This window comes from Eptesicus fuscus, chromosome 12 (assembly GCF_027574615.1).
Source record: "Eptesicus fuscus isolate TK198812 chromosome 12, DD_ASM_mEF_20220401, whole genome shotgun sequence".
In the NCBI taxonomy this organism is placed as follows: domain Eukaryota; kingdom Metazoa; phylum Chordata; class Mammalia; order Chiroptera; family Vespertilionidae; genus Eptesicus; species Eptesicus fuscus.
In genome coordinates this window covers 906,386-923,567 of record NC_072484.1, presented here as the reverse complement: position 1 = coordinate 923,567, position 17,182 = coordinate 906,386, and the positions used below count along the sequence as shown (strand labels likewise).

The 17,182-nt window shown below is 60.5% G+C and overlaps 1 protein-coding gene across 1 annotated transcript; it reads left to right on the top strand.

Moving 5' to 3' along the window:
- The first annotated feature begins 2,188 nt into the window (after positions 1-2,188).
- SLC17A9 (solute carrier family 17 member 9) lies at positions 2,189-15,695 on the top strand. The gene is made up of 13 exons (XM_008157172.3): positions 2,189-2,316; positions 7,138-7,335; positions 7,677-7,816; positions 9,582-9,681; positions 10,942-11,072; positions 11,524-11,620; positions 11,760-11,856; positions 12,301-12,388; positions 13,022-13,056; positions 13,390-13,505; positions 14,097-14,152; positions 14,261-14,290; positions 14,777-15,695. The coding sequence occupies exons 1-13, from the start codon at positions 2,243-2,245 to the stop codon at positions 14,938-14,940; spliced, it is 1,326 nt and encodes a 441-aa protein (XP_008155394.1). The 5' UTR covers positions 2,189-2,242; the 3' UTR covers positions 14,941-15,695.
- The last annotated feature ends 1,487 nt before the right edge of the window (positions 15,696-17,182 follow it).

Here is a 17,182-nt window from a genome sequence, read left to right as displayed (position 1 = left end):
TGTGCCCGTTGGGCTGCACTGGTGGCAGAGGTGACATGGGGGGAGGGGCATGGGAGAGACACAGGCTCTGGTCTGCTGAGTCTGAATTTTACAAAAGCTGTGCTGGTTGTGGCCCTGGAGCTGGGCAGGCAGTTATAGTAAGGTGTGAATTAGCCATAAACCTTTATGGCTTGTCTCCTGGCAGCAGAAAGTAAAGGAAGGGCCCCGCCGAAACCGGTTTGGCTCAGTGGATAGAGCGTCGGCTTGCGGACTGAAAGGTCCCAGGTTCGATTCCGGTCAAGGGCATGTACCTTGGTTGCGGGCACATCCCCGGTAGGGGTTGTGCAAGAGGCAGCTGATCGATGTTTCTCTATCATCGATGTTTCTAACTCTCTATCCCTCTCTCTTCCTCTCTGTAAAAAATCAATAAAATATTTATTAAAAAAAAATATATATATATATAAAGGAAGGGCCCCAAAGAAGGAGGCAGAACCAACACCCTGCTAGGACTGCTCGTCACCACCCTCTGCCCTCCTCTTGCACACCAGGTGCTAAGCCGTCTCCTGGAATTCTCCACACCTGAACCTCAAGGGCAGTTAGGTATGGGGTAGCTCCTGGGATCCACCAGGAGCCTGGAGAGCGGGTGTCCACCCCAGTCCAGCAGCTAGTGGACTGGCATGTCCCCCCTTTATTCTTCCTGTGTTTTCTCTCCCCGCCCAGAACATCAGCTCCAGGAGGAAAGGAACTTTGGGTAGTCAAATAACCAACATCCACAACAATGTGGTTCTGGTTGTAGAAAACTAGAGGCTCAATGCACGAGATTCATGCAAGAGCAGGCCTTCCTTCCCCTGGCTGCCGACACCGGCTTCCCTCACAGCCCCGGCTTCGTCCGGAAGGATGTCTGGTCTAATTATCATATTACGCTTTTATTATTATTGATGACCATCAGAGAGTCTGGTGCAATGGACGAAGCTGAACTACCAGACAGAGAATGGGAAACTGTTGGTACTGAATTTAGCAACAGATTTCTCGGCTGTGGGCCAGGGCTCCTCGGGGGAATAAATCTCCACTACCACCTTCTGTCCTGTAGATGGAAGAGTAGCCACTGGTCAGCAAGCATGAATGAAGCGAGGTGCAAGGTCACCAGGGACACGCTGTTCAAGGCAACTGAGGGAGGGTTGGGAGGGCCACTCGGTGGTGGAGGGATGGTTTAGGCTTTGTCCTCAATGCAGGAGGAGCTTCTGGGGGTGCTCAATATGGTAGGACTTGGCCAGTCCCTAGGCTGCTGTGGATACACATGCATACCCCGACGGGAGAGAATGGAATGTGGTCACCGCAAGTGAAAAGTGGTCTTCAGCAAAGGGAATGTCCATAGTGAAATGATCTGAAAAGCCAGTTCCTGTGGGAAGGGTATCAACTCAATTGCTCCACCAAACCTAACAGGCATGAGACCTGCTGCTCAGTGGGCACTGACTACCCCAGCACTGCACCTGGTTCAAGGTCACAGGCTGGAGCCCACCCTCAAAGACTTATTTGAAAAGTTGTTTACACTTGACCTGGCCGGTTTGGCTAAGTGGCTAGAGCGTTGGGACTGAAGGGTCCCAGGTTCGATTCCGGTCTAGGGCACATGCCTGGTTGCGGGCTTGATCCCAGTGGTAGGTGTGCAGGAGGCTGCTGATCCGTGATTCTCTCTCATCATTGATGCTTCTATCTCTCTCCTCCCTTCCTCTCTGAAATCAATAAAAATATATTTAAAAAAAAGAAAAGTTGGTTACACTTGAGTCTTATTCTCCCTGCATCCGGGTAAGACTCCCCCTGACTTTCATTTGATGGCACATAGCCCTGTGAGGTGAAGACCAGCCATCCCCATTTATAGACGGGGCAGCAGGCTCCTGGCTCTGCGATGGCCACCTGGCTCAGCCCCTACAAAGCTGCAGGGAGCCCGTGCTACCGCCAGGGGTGGGGGTGTGATGGAAGCCTGTGCTGGCGCTCCAGGAGCTCAGGGAGCAGGGCGGATGGAGCGAGCGCCTGAAACCGGGAAGCATGCTGATGGCCTCCGGACAGACGTCGCGGGGCGGGAGGAGGGAGACGCCCCGCCTGCTGCTGTTCCCCTCCCCCACCCCGCGGGGTGGCCGTCTGGGGCGACACGTCCTGGGAGCGCCGGACGGAAGCGCTGCTGGGACTGACACGTGGACTTGGGCGGCGCTGTGGGCCGCGGGAGCCGGTCTCCGGACTCAGTGCACACCGTGGCTGTCGGCTCCTGATGCAGCCGCCCCCGGACAAGGCCCACCGAGACAAGGCCCACCAGGACACAGCTGGGGACGCTCAGTGGTCCAGGTGGGGAGGAGGGGCGTGGGCGGGGATCAGGGGAGGGGCGGCGCATCCTGTGGGGAGAGTATCCTGTGGGAGGCGTCCAGCTGCAGGGCCTCCTTTGGGCCTCATGGGGGGCAGGCACCACCCTGGGGAGGAAGGAGTGGAGTGCACAAGTAACTCCACCCAGCGGGACCCTCCTCCCACCCGCCCCCAGGCTGCTGGGGCCCAGGAGGTCATGCAGGCAGGGGGGCCTGCTTGGGATAGGGGGCATCTTCCTGGTTGGGGAGCAGCCAGCGCTCACTGGCCTGGCCTCACATGCTGGAACTGACCCTGCCAGGTAGGACCACACAGTAGGACCACACCTGAGAGCATAGAGGAGCAGTTCAGAGTCACCCCATGGGGCAGTCAGGGGCTGGTCAGAGTCCTGCCACCACGTGCCAAGTGTGTGATGTGGGCCAGGTCCCCGAGGGGGGTAGGAGGAGGAGAAGTTGGCAGTAGGAGAGGAAGGGCCCAGCAGGTTACCCACTCCTTTTCAGATCTACTGTGTAGACAGGAAGGAGTAGGGAGCCCCCAGAAAAGCCCCAGGCCACCGAGGCTCAGCACTTGCTCTGGTTCTGTGGGCTGAGGACAAGCCAGCTGGACCCTGGGCCCAAAGTCAGGCCCTGAAATTCCAGAGCTTGTCCACCTCCAGATTTGGGTCCCCGGTGAATCTGCTCTCGGGGCCTCCCTGTTGCGGGCAGAATAATGGCACCTTCCCGCCTCTGCCCCAGCACGGCTGCGGGAAGACCCGAAGGGACAGTCCTCAGTGCTGGGGTCTAGATGAAGGCAAAGCTGTTGGGGAAGAGGGAGAAGCTGGCATTCATAAGAAGCCATCAAAGCCAGGAGGCTCCTGGGACAGGGCCAGGGAGCAGGGAGGAGCGGGGCTGGCCGTAGTGAGTGTGACCACCAGTGATGGCGAACCTATGACATGCGTGTCAGCACTGACACGCATAGCCATTTTGATGACATGCGGCCGTGCCGAGGATGAAACATCTGCTGCTCCTGAGGATGAAACATTTGCGAAATAATGTTTTTTCCTCAAAGTGACCCACTACCCGAGTTATGCTGTTTTTTGGCGAAGTTTGACAGACCAAGCTCAAAAGGTTGCCCATCACTGGTGACCACAAAGCCCCAGGCACAGCTCTGGTGTCTCCCCAGGTTAGACTAGGGACTGTTAGCTGTGTGCCTGGACCAGGGGTGCTTTTGGCCAGCCTCTCCCTCACTTCCTCCCTCCACAACCTGCTGGTTATGGAGATGGGGCCTGGCTCTCAGCTTGAGTCAGGTGGCAGGCTCGCTTGGCAGCCAGCTGGGCAGAGGGTTGTGCCCAGGGCCATGGAACAGTCTGCAAACTTCTCTCCTGTGACGGTTTCATAGCCTGGGCTGCTTTGCTGTAGCTTCTTTCCTCCACGGGGTGCAAAAGCAGCACTTGAGTCCCAGGACAGACAGGACAGGCGGTACCTGGAGGGCCTGTGGGGTGCTGGGGAGTCATGCTCAGGGGGAGCAGGTTGTTCTCACCCACGACTGGATAATAATATTAATAATAAGTGCTACTGTTGACCGCCGCTGGCTCTGCGTGCCCTCTGCTTGGACTGCCACGTCTTGTACTCACAGCGACCCAGGAGGCAGGGCCACTCTCCACCCACATCCCAGGAGTGGGGGCGACCAGCAGCCTTGGATCCACATGTGCTCTCTGGCTTGCTGCCCTCCTGGCCCGCGGCGCCTGCACAGTTCCCTTTTCTGAATCAAGGGGCCACGTGACCGCATGTTCGTGTGGCGTGGGTGCTGCTTGCACAGGGGCCATTGCAGAAAGCATTTCTAGGTGCTTCATAGGAGGCATCTTGATGACTTGGGCTCCAGCTTGAGGCTCAGGGCTGGTCAGAGTGGGGGTATGCAGCCTCAGCCTCTCCTGACCAGTCCTGCCACACAGGGCTGAGCATTCTGGGTCTGGGTCATCCCTTCCAGCCAGACATCCTTGTTCTGTGTCCCCGCCAGCTGCTACGGACATTCCTTTGCCCACTTAGCCGACACTGCCCGCCAGCTTAGGAACGGGGCTGTGGAGGCCTCCAGGGCCGAGGGGGAAAGCAGAGAGCGCCTTATGCCACGCAGCTCCCGGGAGAGTGCCCCTGCCAGCGCCTCAGGCTCAGAGCCCACGTGGCAGAACCCCTCATGGAGCCTGCAGCCCTGGCCCTCCTGGGTCCCATGTCAGACATGGAGGCAGGTAGGGAGCAAGCACTGCTGGGAGCTCTGGGGCCTTGAGGGGCCTGGCCCGACCACCGCCTCCTTCATTCTGTGAACGCCGGAGGGAGGGTCAGTGGGAGTCTCCCCTCTACCTTGGCCTCTCAGGCAGGGGGGGGCTCCACTGAGACCTGTCCCATCTGCCACTGGAGACTATTCTTGTCTCGCTTCTGAGTAGCATTTTAAGAACAAGGAAGTAGGGCTGGGGCATGATGGTCACGGTCCCTCCCCAGTAGGCACTGAGGGGTCACTGGGCCGTTTCCAAGTACAGCACCGCCCTGCCTCTGTGGAGGTGCGGCCAGCGGGGCTCCCGGGTCACAGGACTGTGCACGTTCAGCACAGGACCTGTTTCCCAGCGTTGGGAGGAAGTTCCAATATGTGAAGCAGGCAGTGGCGGGGTGCCTGGGGCCTCAGCCTGTGGCACCCCACAGAGCACCTGCAGAACCAGCTTGAAATGCAACCTCTTCACTGCACACATGGGAAAACTGAGGCTCAGGGAAGAGACGGGGTCTCCAAGTCGGTCGGGCGTGCGCCAGACCACAGAAGCCAGCAGGAGCTTCCCAGCTCCAGGCAGGACCTGGTCTGCAAACATGGGCATGCGGGGCAGCAGGCTGGCTGTTTGGAACTTAGATTCATTCATCCCAAACCTTTGCATGGTGGTCTTGAACCTGGAATCAGCTGTCTCTGCTTGTGGGGTACAGCAGCCTCCGTGGGGCAGCAGGGAGGGTGCTGTATCCTCCTGCCTCCCTCCCCCACTGAGGAGAAGTACAGTGGCCCGTGTGGACAGGCGATGGAGGAGAGGGGCATGATTGCCATGCCTCCCTCCGGGCCAGTCACAGGGGCTTCTTGTGGGGGCACCCAGAACTTGTGGGCACCTTGCTGTTTACTGGCTCGTGAAGGAGGCAGACATCATGGGCTCTTCTTCCCTGGGGAAGCTGAGGCTTGAGGAGGCTGGGCAACTTGTCCAGGTCCCTCGCCCCCCAGCCTTGTCTGCAGCCAAGCGTGGGCTCCAGCCCTCCTGGGGTGGTCTTGGCCTCACCCTGAATCCTCCTCCCCAGTTGTCTGTGCAGCTTGAGCCTGGAGGGGCCTGGCAGGTAGGAAATTGGCTCTGGGTCCGCCGCAGATCAAGCCCCCATGTCTACCGCCTGGACCCCACTTGGTTCCTGGCAGACACCACCCCCTCCCAAGCCCCTGCCCCCTGCCAGGTCCAGACAGAGGTGCAAATGGGGGTTTGGGAATGAGGGGACAGTCCAGTGTCCTTCCTCATAGGCGTCCTTCCCTACTCTGCTCTGACATCTGCCCCGAAGCTCCTGCTGGCCCCCTCTTAGTCCCCCCCTACATTTTGGTGCCCGGCTCCCGGCCCCTGCCTTCCTCTCCCTGAGCCCTGCCGTTTCCTGGTGACTTTGATGTCCACATGGCCCATCGGTCCAGCGGCCTGGCCTCTCACCTGTGACCTCTCCTCCCCTGCAACCTCCTGAAGCTTTACAGCACTAACACCTTTGCCTTTCATCCGCCAGCCCTTCCCCACAGCCTGCGCTTCCCCCTCTGCAGTGTCCCACCCCAGGGAGGACCTGGTCACCTGCCCCAGGCCCCAGGCAGGTGGGCGAGTCCAGGTGCAGGCAGGACCCTGAACCCCCAGCTTTAGGGCATTGCCACTGTCCAGACCAGCTGCCTCCAGCTGCCACCACACTCTCAGTGCTCTCCCCCACCGCACAAGACATGCGAGTCAGCAGGGCGCCTCCTGCCCGCCCCTGCCGCCCCCCACACAGCTGCCTTTGGAAAAGCTGTAGCACGCCGGATGGCGGGAAGGCAGCACAGCACCCCTGGCTCCGCACTGCTGCCCCGTCACACCCGAGGTCAGTGTCCGTGTTTGTCACGGGCAGTGAGCCAGTGTTGACAGGTACAAACCAAAGTCCACAGTGCGTTCAGGCCTCTGCAGCTCTCCGCTGTCCCAGGACCCGTGGGGCTCCCGCAGGCACGGGTCCTCAGGGCAGGTCTCCTGGGCGCCTCCACCTGTGGCCCTTGGTTTTGGTGACAGACAGTTGAGAGCACCGGCCAGGAGCTTTGTGGATATCCCCTCTGTGGACATTTGTCTGACAACCTTCCCAGCAGCCAGGGGTGCCTCACCCCTGCCCAGGTTCTTCCAAGGGGCCCCATAGCACCGCCTGCCCAAGGTCCTCTGCTGGGCAGACCCAGCTGTTCTGGGGACCCTGCAGGACCCACTGTCCTGCCCCCAACCTGTGGTTGGTCCCCCCGCAGCCACAGGACCCTCCCTCTCTGCCTCAAACGGCGTCCTCTTGCCCACCTCACCGCCCCCTTGGCAGGTACTAGCTGTCAGCTCCCACCTGGCTGCCTTCTTGGGCCCCTTGGTCTGCAGTCCTGGGCAGCAGCCCCCGACCACAGGGCGTCTAAGCTGCCCTACACCCGCATGCTGTTCGCGACGTTCCTGGAGCCGTCTCTCCTCCTGGGAGTCAACAGGCGGCATTTAGACGTTGGGGAGTTTGGAGTTTGGGAGGTGATGTGCCTTTGTCAGACTCTGCCCCTCCGGGCCTGGCCCTTCCTCTCCCGCAGGCCCGAGTGCCAAGCATGGACGGGGACGCTGCTGCTGGGCACGTGCCTGCTGTACTGTGCCCGTGTCAGCATGCCCATCTGCACCGTCTCCATGAGCCAGGACTTCGGCTGGAACAAGAAAGAAGCCGGCATTGTGCTCAGCAGCTTCTTCTGGGGTTACTGCCTGACTCAGATCCTGGGTGGCCACCTGGGGGACCGGTAACTGCCCGCTCCCCACTCCCGTGCTGGGCTGCAGAGCTCTTGGGGGAGGCCTCCTGGGAACTGGGGGACCCGAGGCCCAGGGGCTGGGTGCACAGCCCCTTTGGGTGCTCAGCACTCAGTGAGGGCTCTTGGGGCGGTGGGGATGGGTGGACGGACGGGACCCTGTGCTCTCACCCTCGGCCTCCTCCGCAGAGGTTGTGGCTCAGCGCGACCCTGGAGGACAGCTCCGAGAAGGGGTGGCCCGAGCCCCACCTGGCTGTCTCCGTGGCAGGATCTCTGGCCCTACAGCTCAGTCTGGCCCCGCAGCTTCCCCATCACTGCCCTCTTGGCCCCTCCAGGATCGGGGGTGAGAAGGTCATCCTGCTGTCAGCCTCTGCCTGGGGCTTCCTCACCGCCGCCACCCCACTGCTCGCACACCTGGGCAGTGCCCACCTGGTCTTCATGACCTTCTCACGCATCCTCACGGGCTTGCTCCAAGGTAGGCGCACTTCAGGGGCTTCCCTCACTGGTCGTGTTAGACTCTGTGAGAGCATGTGTGTGCATGTGTGTGTTCATGCAGGCGGTGCACGTATGCATGTGTGTGCTCCTATGTGCTCCTGTGTGTGGTGGGTAGGCAGCTTGGACTGACGATGCTTTGGCACCCAAGCAATTTCCGTTTCTAGAAGCATTTCTGTCCTGGCCGGTCTATTCAGTGGTTAGAGCATTGGGCCCCGGACTGAAGGGTCTCGGGTTTGATTCCCCGTCAAGGGCACGTACCTGGGTTGCAGGCTTGATCCCCAGTCCCCAGGTCAGGGCACATGTGGGAGGCAACCAATCAATGTGTCTCTCTTACATTGATGTTTCTCTTTCCCTCTCCCACTTCCCTCCACTCTCTAAAAATCAATGGAAAAAAATATCCCCGAGTGAGGATTGACATCAACAACGAAATAAATAGAAGCATTTCAAAGTCTGGCAAATTCTAATGTCAGACGTCCTTCTGCCAAAACAGCTACACCCGGGTGGCCCCCAAGTTGCTGTCTAACAGCCATCAACACCGTGAGGCTGTCAGGCATGATGGGGACACAGGCTCCCGTGCTCTGGTCACACTGGACTTCTGGAGAGAGTCCCCAAAGACCCATGGCCCAGGTGAGCAGGTGGTGCCCAGCCCCGCTCCGGGGAAGGGACGGCCTCTGAGCTACCGCCTGCACCAGCCTGGGCTCTGCAGCGTCCATCTCCTGGGTTCCACCTGAGTGCGTGGGTTCTGGGCCCCCTCCTCACCACGCCCCGCCTGCTCCAGAAGGGCCCCCTGGCAGCCCCTCAGATCCTGGCAGGTCGTGGGCATGGGCCCTAGGGACCCCTGTGCCCCTGGAGGTGGCCAGTGCCTGTTTTCTGACCAGCCCCGCCACTCTGGCCTCTGTGCTCCCGAGAACCCACCCAGATGGTCTGTCTCCCTGTGGCTCAGCGCTGGTGCTCTGGGGCCTGCCGACCAAGGTCCCAGAGCTGGGCTGTAGGGCGCCCCTCTGGGTGGCCCACAGCTCCGGCTGTTTCTCCCCGTCCTGGGAGGCCAAAGGACTTTTCTATGTGCTGGACTATGGTTCATTATGGGGGACAGACCAGGCTCCAGGACAGCTGTCACGCTGGGTGACTGGCACTCTGTGGGCAGGGCCAGTGCTCCGAGGGGAACCACATCCCACTCCGGTTCCCAGCCTCTTACAGCATAACAGGCAGGAGCTGAAGTTCCCAGTGCAGTGTTTAAACACGAGGTTTGTGAATAATTGTAGATTCACAGGAAGTTGCCGAGCAACATACGGGAAGTTCTGTGCTCTCTCCCGCCTCCCTGTGGTGCCATCTCAAGTAGCTACGGGAAGCATCACCCCGGACCCAGCACTGGTTCCACAGGGCATGAGGTCTCACCTGTTGTGTGTGCAGCGTGTGTGTGTGTGAGATAGCATGTGCTAGTGTGAATCAGGGTGTGTGTCTGCAGGTGGCCACGCCACATGCGTGTGCCAGGACTGTAGAGCTGGTGTGGCTCTGGAAGCCAGGGTAAAGGTGGCAGAAGTCTTTCCCGCCAGCGCCTCTCATCCAAGCTGAGCATCTCCTTAGCCAAGTGTTGCTGCTGGTTCCTTGGGGTGATGCGAGTGTGAAGGACACCCCAAGCTTGAATAATCACCGACGGGAAGCTTCCCAGCCGGCTCTCACCCTCGGCTGGCTGCACTCGCTGGGCCCACTGGCCCGTGGGCCTCTGCATTCTCCGCTTGTTCCAGGGGTTTACTTTCCTGCGCTGACCAGCCTGTTGTCACAGAAGGTCCGGGAGAGTGAGCGAGCCTTCATCTACAGCACTGTGGGGGCCGGCTCCCAGTTCGGGTGAGTCCGAGCCTGAGGGGGCGGGGGAGGCAAAGTGTGTGGCCCCAGCAAAGCCCCACAGGTGGTGGGACGGCCACGTGGTGCCTCTGTGGCTCCAAGGGACTGGGTGCGGCTGGTGCTGTGCCCCGGGCAACTCTGTGCGCAGGTGCTGGCGGCAGGTGGAGTGGCTTTGGGCTGTGCCGGTGGGCAGGGCAGCAGCGCTTTGTCAAGCGCCCTTTCATCTGTGCTGGTCGAGCCAGATGTGGGGGATGGGCTCCGATGGGAGGTGCCTGCACTCGCCCTGGGGGGCACATGTCACATCTGGAAGTGAGAGCCTGTGCCCTGCCCCCGGCTCTGTGTGGAAGGACAGCTCCCTGTCCTCATGGGCTTCCTGACCCAGGCTCAGACCCTCACTTCCCTGCTCCAAGGTCCACGCAGAATTTAGAGGGGCAAGGGGGGCCCTGGGTGGGCTGGAGCAGCCCACGTAAGAACCCAGGGTGCCAGTGCAGAGTGATGTTCAGAGAAGCAATGCAGGACACCAGGGAACACCCCTCCTTTATCTGAAATCCCACTTCACCTGGGTGCCCTGGGCCCATGGGGGGGCGGGCAGGGAAATGGAGGCTCAGAGAGTGACCCCACAGGCCCAGTGGCCTCAATCTGAGCCCAGCTTTGTTCCTCCTTTACAACCTCCTGGCCAAACCTTGGCCGATGTGGTGGTGGGAAGCAGCCCCTGAATCGTGATGTTTGGGGATTGAGGGCCCCAGGGGATTGGGGGTTTTATTTCAGAGACCCACACCGAAATTTCAGGCCTCCTTGTTTTTAAAAATATATTGGTATTGATTTCAGAGAGGAAGGGAGAGGGAGAGAGAGAGAAACATCAGTGATGAGAGAGAATCATGGATCGTCTGCCTCCTCCAGGCCCCACACTGGGGATGGAGCACACAGCCCGGGCATGTGCCCTGACCGGGAACCTAACAATGACCTCCTGGTTCATAGGTTGATGCTCAACAGCTGAGCCAAGCCGGCCAGGCTCAGGCCCCCTTAAGGGCCAAGGAACAAGACATTCGAGCACCACAGAGCCCCTGTGCCCTGTCTCGGCCACATGGCCATCCTGAGTGCACGGTGGCCACGCAGCATCCAGTCTCCCGAATGCTAGTCTCTAACCAAGGGCTGCAACAGGGCACCTCCAGTTTCCCAGACACCAGCTCACAGGGCTGGGATGGTCCAGGCGCCTCCTTGCCTGGGTGAAGCCAAGTCATGGCCACTGTCCTCTTGTTCTAGGATGCTGGTGACGGGGGCAGTGGGCTCCCTGCTCCTGGACTGGTGCGGCTGGCAGAGCGTCTTCTACCTCTCTGGTGGCCTCACCCTGCTGTGGGTGTGTTACGTGTACAGGTACCTGCTGAGCAAACAAGGTAACTGCGGCCGGGTAGGCACAGCCTGCAAATTCGGCCGCCCAGGAAGGGTGAGGGCCTGGAGCCGGGGCCCCTCTGGCCACCACCGAATGTGAAAGTCACAAAGCAGCCCCAGCTCAGGGGACCAGGGCTGCAGCTCAGCCCCAGACTAGGACCTCAGAAAACATGCCTGCGCTACCTGTCCCTCCCCCCGCCCCCGCCCCCATGGTTAACGCCATGTTCAAGCTGAGCGGTCTGCAGGGGTCAAGGCAGAGGCGGGGAGCTGCGTGTCAGATGGCAGAAGAGGGGATGGGGACTCAGGGCTGGGGAGGGGGGATCAGAAAAGTGGACCCTCAAAGGCACGGGACACAGCGGAGGGCCCACCGCCCCAGCACTGGGCCTTAAGAGCAGAGCAGCCGCCGTCCCCCTGATTCCGAGCAGCTTTCACATGGACGCTCCTTGCTCCCTCCAGATCTCATTCTGGCCTTGGGCGTTTTGGCGCAAGGCCTGCCGATGGCCAGGCACACCAGGGTTCCCTGGAGACAGCTCTTCCGGAAGCCTTCTGTCTGGTGAGCGGGCTGTGCGGGGTCACCTTGTGGGGGGCGGGGCGGAGGGTGGGGACACTGTGTGTCCCTAGCACTGACTGATCAGGGTCCCCACGGCCTCTGGCCGCCCTGGGGGCTGGGGACCGTGGACCTGCACCTGCAGGGCGGCCATCTTCTCCCAGCTCTCAGCCGCCTGCTCCTTCTTCATCCTGCTGTCCTGGTTGCCAACCTTCTTCAAGGAGACCTTTCCCAGCTCCCAGGTGGGTGGGTTGCCTCGGCTCCCGCAGGGTGAAGCCGCACCACGTGGCCAGCACCATGCCTGGTGTGCAGAGGGCCCTGCCGTCCCGCTCCACGCAGTCCTGACCCCTGACCCTGCACTGCCACACTCAGCCCGGCCCTGTGACGGGCCTGCCATCTGTGATGGTCATTCCTGGGGAGGGCCCGGCAGGGGCCTGATGTGAACAGGAATGTCACCTCCCGGTCCTGGTGGCCAGGACCCCTGAGCAGCATCCTCCTGGCCAGGAGTGCGGCCCCCCACCCCCCACCCCCTGCTCTGCCCTGCGAGACTCGGCAGCAGGGGAGACTGTGCTGGGGTCTAGCCCGTGGGGATGGGTCAGGGTTCGGGAGGCCCAACCCTGGGGTGAGGGTGAGGGTGGGGGCTGGTGCCAGCCTGCCTGCCTCTGAGACTCGGTCCCTCTCCACAGGGCTGGGTCTTCAACATGGTGCCCTGGCTGGTGGCGATTCCCGCCAGTCTGTTCAGTGGGTTTCTCTCTGACCATCTCATCAGTCAGGGTGAGCCCTGGGGACAGGACTTGGGGGAGCCATGCCTGGACTCACCCCACTGTGGGAGGGGGAGGCACCCCTCCTGGGAGGGCAGCCACAGCGATGGCAAGAGGCCATGGCCCCTGAGGACCAAGCTGGGGGAGTGAGAGCCCAGCCCTTCAGAGGCAGCAGGTGAGCCCCTGGGGCCTGGTTCCCAGCCTGACCCGCTGGGTGGCTCCCCAGCCTCAGTTAAGAGTGGGCTCAGAGTGCAGTGAGAAGCTCCAAGTCTCCCACGACTGGAGTGACTCCCAAGGCTGGATGCAGAGGTGGGCAGGGCACCTGGTGTGGGCAGAGTCGAAATCAGGTGTGAGCGGGACCCGAGTGCACGTCTGTAACGGTCAGAATGGCCTTCCTTCCATGCATCTGCCCAACCTCAGCCTCGGGTCCTCTGAGTGCAGACGGACCTCAGAGTGGATGCACCACAGCACACACACGAGTGTGCACACACCTCTCCCACGACACAGAATACCACGGCTTGAGCCTGGGGCCTCTCCCTGCTCCCTCCGGCAGCTCTGCCGGGCGGGTTCCCCTGTGGGTGCTGTTGGAGGGGATGTCAGTGCAAATGGGGCAGTGGGAACGCGTCCTGGTCTCCCCTCTGTCCAGGTTATAGAACCATCACCGTGCGGAAATTCATGCAGGTATGGAGGTTGTGGGATGGCTGTTTTTGGACATCCTGTTTATTCCTGGGATACGAGGGTTGTGTCCCCAAATCCCCTGACCCAGAAGGTGCCGGTGTAGCAGGGCTGTGGGAGGGTGCCCTGGTAGTGCTAGGGCCGGTGCGGCCGCCCCTTCTCGGAGCTGTGTGTGCGGCTCTCTGTGCCCTTTGAGCCCTGGCACCCATTGGGGGCCTGGATTTGCTCACATCTAATGGGGTCTGTCCACTTGAGGTTCAACCAGCAGGGATAGCCTGGGAGGGGGTACCCTGGCCCCTTGCTGGCACAGCCCTGCCTGACCCTAGTGTCTGTCCACAGGTGATGGGCCTGGGCCTGTCCAGCGTGTTTGCCCTGTGTTTGGGTCACACCTCCAGCTTTTGTAAGTCTGTGTTCTTTGCATCGGCTTCCATCGGCCTGCAGACCTTCAACCACAGGTAAGGGCCCCACGCCCTGCCCACCAGAGACGCCCGTCTGCCCTCGGCCTCCAGCACTGCAGCCCTGGGTGCGCAGGGGCAGGGCAGGCCATGGCAGGTCCCCAGAGGCAAACGGTTGTCTGGTATCAGTGGGCGTGGCCCCGGGCCATTTGGAGAAACAAAGGCGGTGCTGGGGGCAGGGCTGGGGGAGGGGCTGGGGGAGGCGGCATCTCCAGGCAGCATCTCCTCCACCGGGAGGAGCCAGCTCATCCAGTCCATGCCCATCCTGTGGGCGGTTCCAGACCTTCCCAGCAGAACTTCACAGGGAGTCGTTTCAGGAATTGTCATTTTTCAGATTTAAGGACGCAAAGGAGCGTGCCTTCGGCAAGCTGGCCTTCTTGTTTGATTCATCCTGGGAGTGGGGCCCTAGGCTGGGTCACTAAAAAGATGGGGAGCTGGGAGTTCAGATGGCCCAAGTGTGGCCGAGCGCCTGGGCATGGCCAGCGAGCAGCGCGGGGCTGGGCCCTGAGCCAGGTGCTCAGAGGCCTGACGTTAGTCCCGTGGATGGCGGCTGCCCCGTGGTCACTGGCCCACGCGCTCTCCTCCCCACAGCGGCATTTCTGTCAACATTCAGGACCTGGCCCCGTCCTGCGCTGGGGTGCTCTTTGGTGAGGACCTGGCCCCTGCCCGGAGCCTCAGCGGCTGCTCCCAGGTGGGTTGCCTGCGAGGGTCACAGGGGGACCCTCTGATGGTCTTCCTCTCTCCCCTGTTCACAGGTGTGGCCAACACAGCTGGGGCCTTGGCAGGTGAGAGGCACACAGGGGTCCCCTGCCTGAGGTGCCTGGGGTACCCCTATGTCCCCCACTCTGGCTATGCACGGTGGGGTGTGGCACCCTTCAGGGGGGGTCTGACAGTGTCAGACCAGTGTGGTGGGGGGCACACCTCCAAGCTGGTCCAGAGAGAGAACAGAGCTGTGTTCTGTAGGGTTCACCTCCCCCTCAAATGTGAGTCAATCCCCAGTGTCCTGGGTCCCCATGGGTCAAGTGCCTGGATGACAGAACAGGCCCCTCCCACTGCCCCGGCCCCACTGGAGGCACAGAGGGCACAGAGGTGGCCGGTCTCCTGCAGGGGCTGGGAGGCCTCTGCCCCCTGAGACTGGCTGGCCTTTGGACACAGAATTTGGCTTTCTCTTTAGGCCCCTTTCCTTCAGGCACCCCCACCCCAACTCCTCTCCCCCAAACTGCCTGGGACTGCCTGTCGCTCACCCTGTCTGTCCCCTCTCTTGGGTGCAGGTGTTGTGGGTGTGGGCCTGGGTGGTTACCTGATCGAGACCACAGGCTCCTGGACATCCGTGTTCAACCTGGTGGCCGCCGTCAGCAGCCTGGGGCTGTGCACCTTCCTGATGTTCGGGAAGGCCCAGAGGGTGGACCTGAGCCCCCGGCAGGAGCACCTCTAGCTGCCCGCCCCCGCCCCGAGCCCGTCCGTCAGCCTCGGGCGAGCGGCTTCGTTCAAGAGCCTCTTCTCTTGACCGCAGAGGTGGGACCTCGGACAGTGAGTCTCGGTGGAGCAGGAGTGGGGCGCCGCCCTAGTTAGGCCTCAGTTTCCCCTCCGTAGGGGTGCGTGCCCTACTCAGCATTGGTGGACTGTCCCGGGTGTCTGGAGCCAGTGTAGAGCGGGTGTGCCCTGCCCTCAGCCGCCTGGGAGCCGTGCTGGCACAGGGCCTGGACGCACTCCGTCCCCAAGACGGCTTTGCTGTTTCTCGGCACTTGGGCCGGATCCTTCTCTGTGGTGGGCACCTGTGTGCTATGGAGTACTCGGCAGTGTCCTTGCCCCAATACTGTCTCCTGATGTCACCAAGTGTTCCCAGGGCAGCTGCCCGGGTTGGGTGGGGGGAAGTGAGCTCCACCCCTTTGGCTGTCTTTGGGGACCCCGCCCCAAGATCTGCCTCCGTGGATCCCCAGACACCAGCAATGCGCTCTGCTTCCCTGGCACCCGGTGCCACTGTGTGGGAGCCTGGGCACCCTCTCCTGCCCAAGGCGTTCCCCAGAACCAGGTGACCCTGCCTTCCCGTTTACAATAGAGGAGCCGTCGCTCATGAATAATAGGTGTCGCCAGATGTATATGGAGAGAAAGAAATACAAAAATGTGGTGAACGTACCAAAGCCTTATTTAAATGATGACTATTCGTTTATTTAAAAGAAGACTGTTATTTTAAAGCACAATGTTAAAAGAATAAATACTTGTAAAATATTTTTTGAACTCATTCACGAGAAAACCAGTGAAGTGTTACAAACAGGTCAAAGGAGAACCCCAGAAACAGACCCCGGGGTAGCCGGGGCACTGCATGGGGCGAGGTGCTGCGTGTCCCCACGGCTGGTCAGGAACGGGCCACTGCTATCAGCTCCCCACAGAGCCTGGCAGCCCCGCCCACAGTCACTCAGCCCAGGCCAGCTGTGCAGGCACATCTGTTGGTTCCTATTTCAGCACAAGCTTCCCCCACAGCCACCCCACTTTTTTCCTAATCCTCACTTGAAGATATTTTTCCGTTGATTTTTAGAGAGAGTGGAAGAGAGAAAGAGAAACATCAATACGAGAACACATCGATTGGTTGCCTCCTGCATGTGCCCCAGAGAGGAGCCTGCAACTGAGGTATGTGTCCTTGACCGGAATCGAGCCCGGGACCCTTCGTTCTGCAAGCTGACACTCTATCCACTGAGCCAAACTGGCCTAGGGCTAGTCTCCCCACTCTTGATTAAAAAGAACCTGAGAGATTCTTTAAAAAAAAATTTTTTTAATTGATTTTAGAGAGGAAGGGAAAAGGAGAGAGAGATAGAAACATCAATGATGAGAGAGAATCATGGATCGACTGCCTCCTGCATGCCTCCCACTAGGGATCGAGCCCAAAACCCAGGCATGTGCCCTTGACTGGAATCAAACCCAGGACCCTTTGGTCCGCAGGCCAACGCTCTATCCACTGAGCCAAACCGGCTAGGTCCAATCTGAGAGATTCTTGATCACAAAGTGAGTCTGGCCGGGTGGGCTGGGCCTGTTTGCAGAGGTGCAGTGAGAATGCTAATCTATATAATAAAAGCCTAAGTGACTGTTACGGCAGAATGACCAGTTGCTATGATGCACACTGACCACCAGGGGGCAGATGATAATGTAGGAGCTGCCCCCTGGTGGTCAGTGCACTCCCACAGGGGGAGTGCCACTCAGCCAGAAGCTGGGCTCACGGCTGGCCAGTGCAGCTGTGGTGGCGGGAGCCTCTCCCGTCTCTGTGGCAATGCTAAGGATCAGCGAGCCGAGCAGTAGGAGCAGTGAGCAGGTGGGCGGTAAGAAGCAAGAGGTCCAGACTGCGAGAGGGTGCAGGCTGGGCTGAAGGACCCCACCCCCACCCTGTGCACGTACTTTGTGCACCGGGCCTCTTGTGTCCCATAAAGGCCTTTGGTTTGCTCAGCTGGGGTTTCATGAGCAAACTCAAGTGAGTCCACTTCTGTGATCTGCTGTCCCGAGGCAGGAGCCCAGCCCAGGAAGCTCCCCAGGACACGACAGGAGGGCCACCATGGCAACCACATGTGAGTGGCAGCTCAGCAACACAAGTGCATTCACACTGCTGTGCGGCCACCACCACCATCAACTCCAGAACCTTTCGTCTTGTAAACTGACACTCTATCCCCATTAAACACTCCCTCCCCACC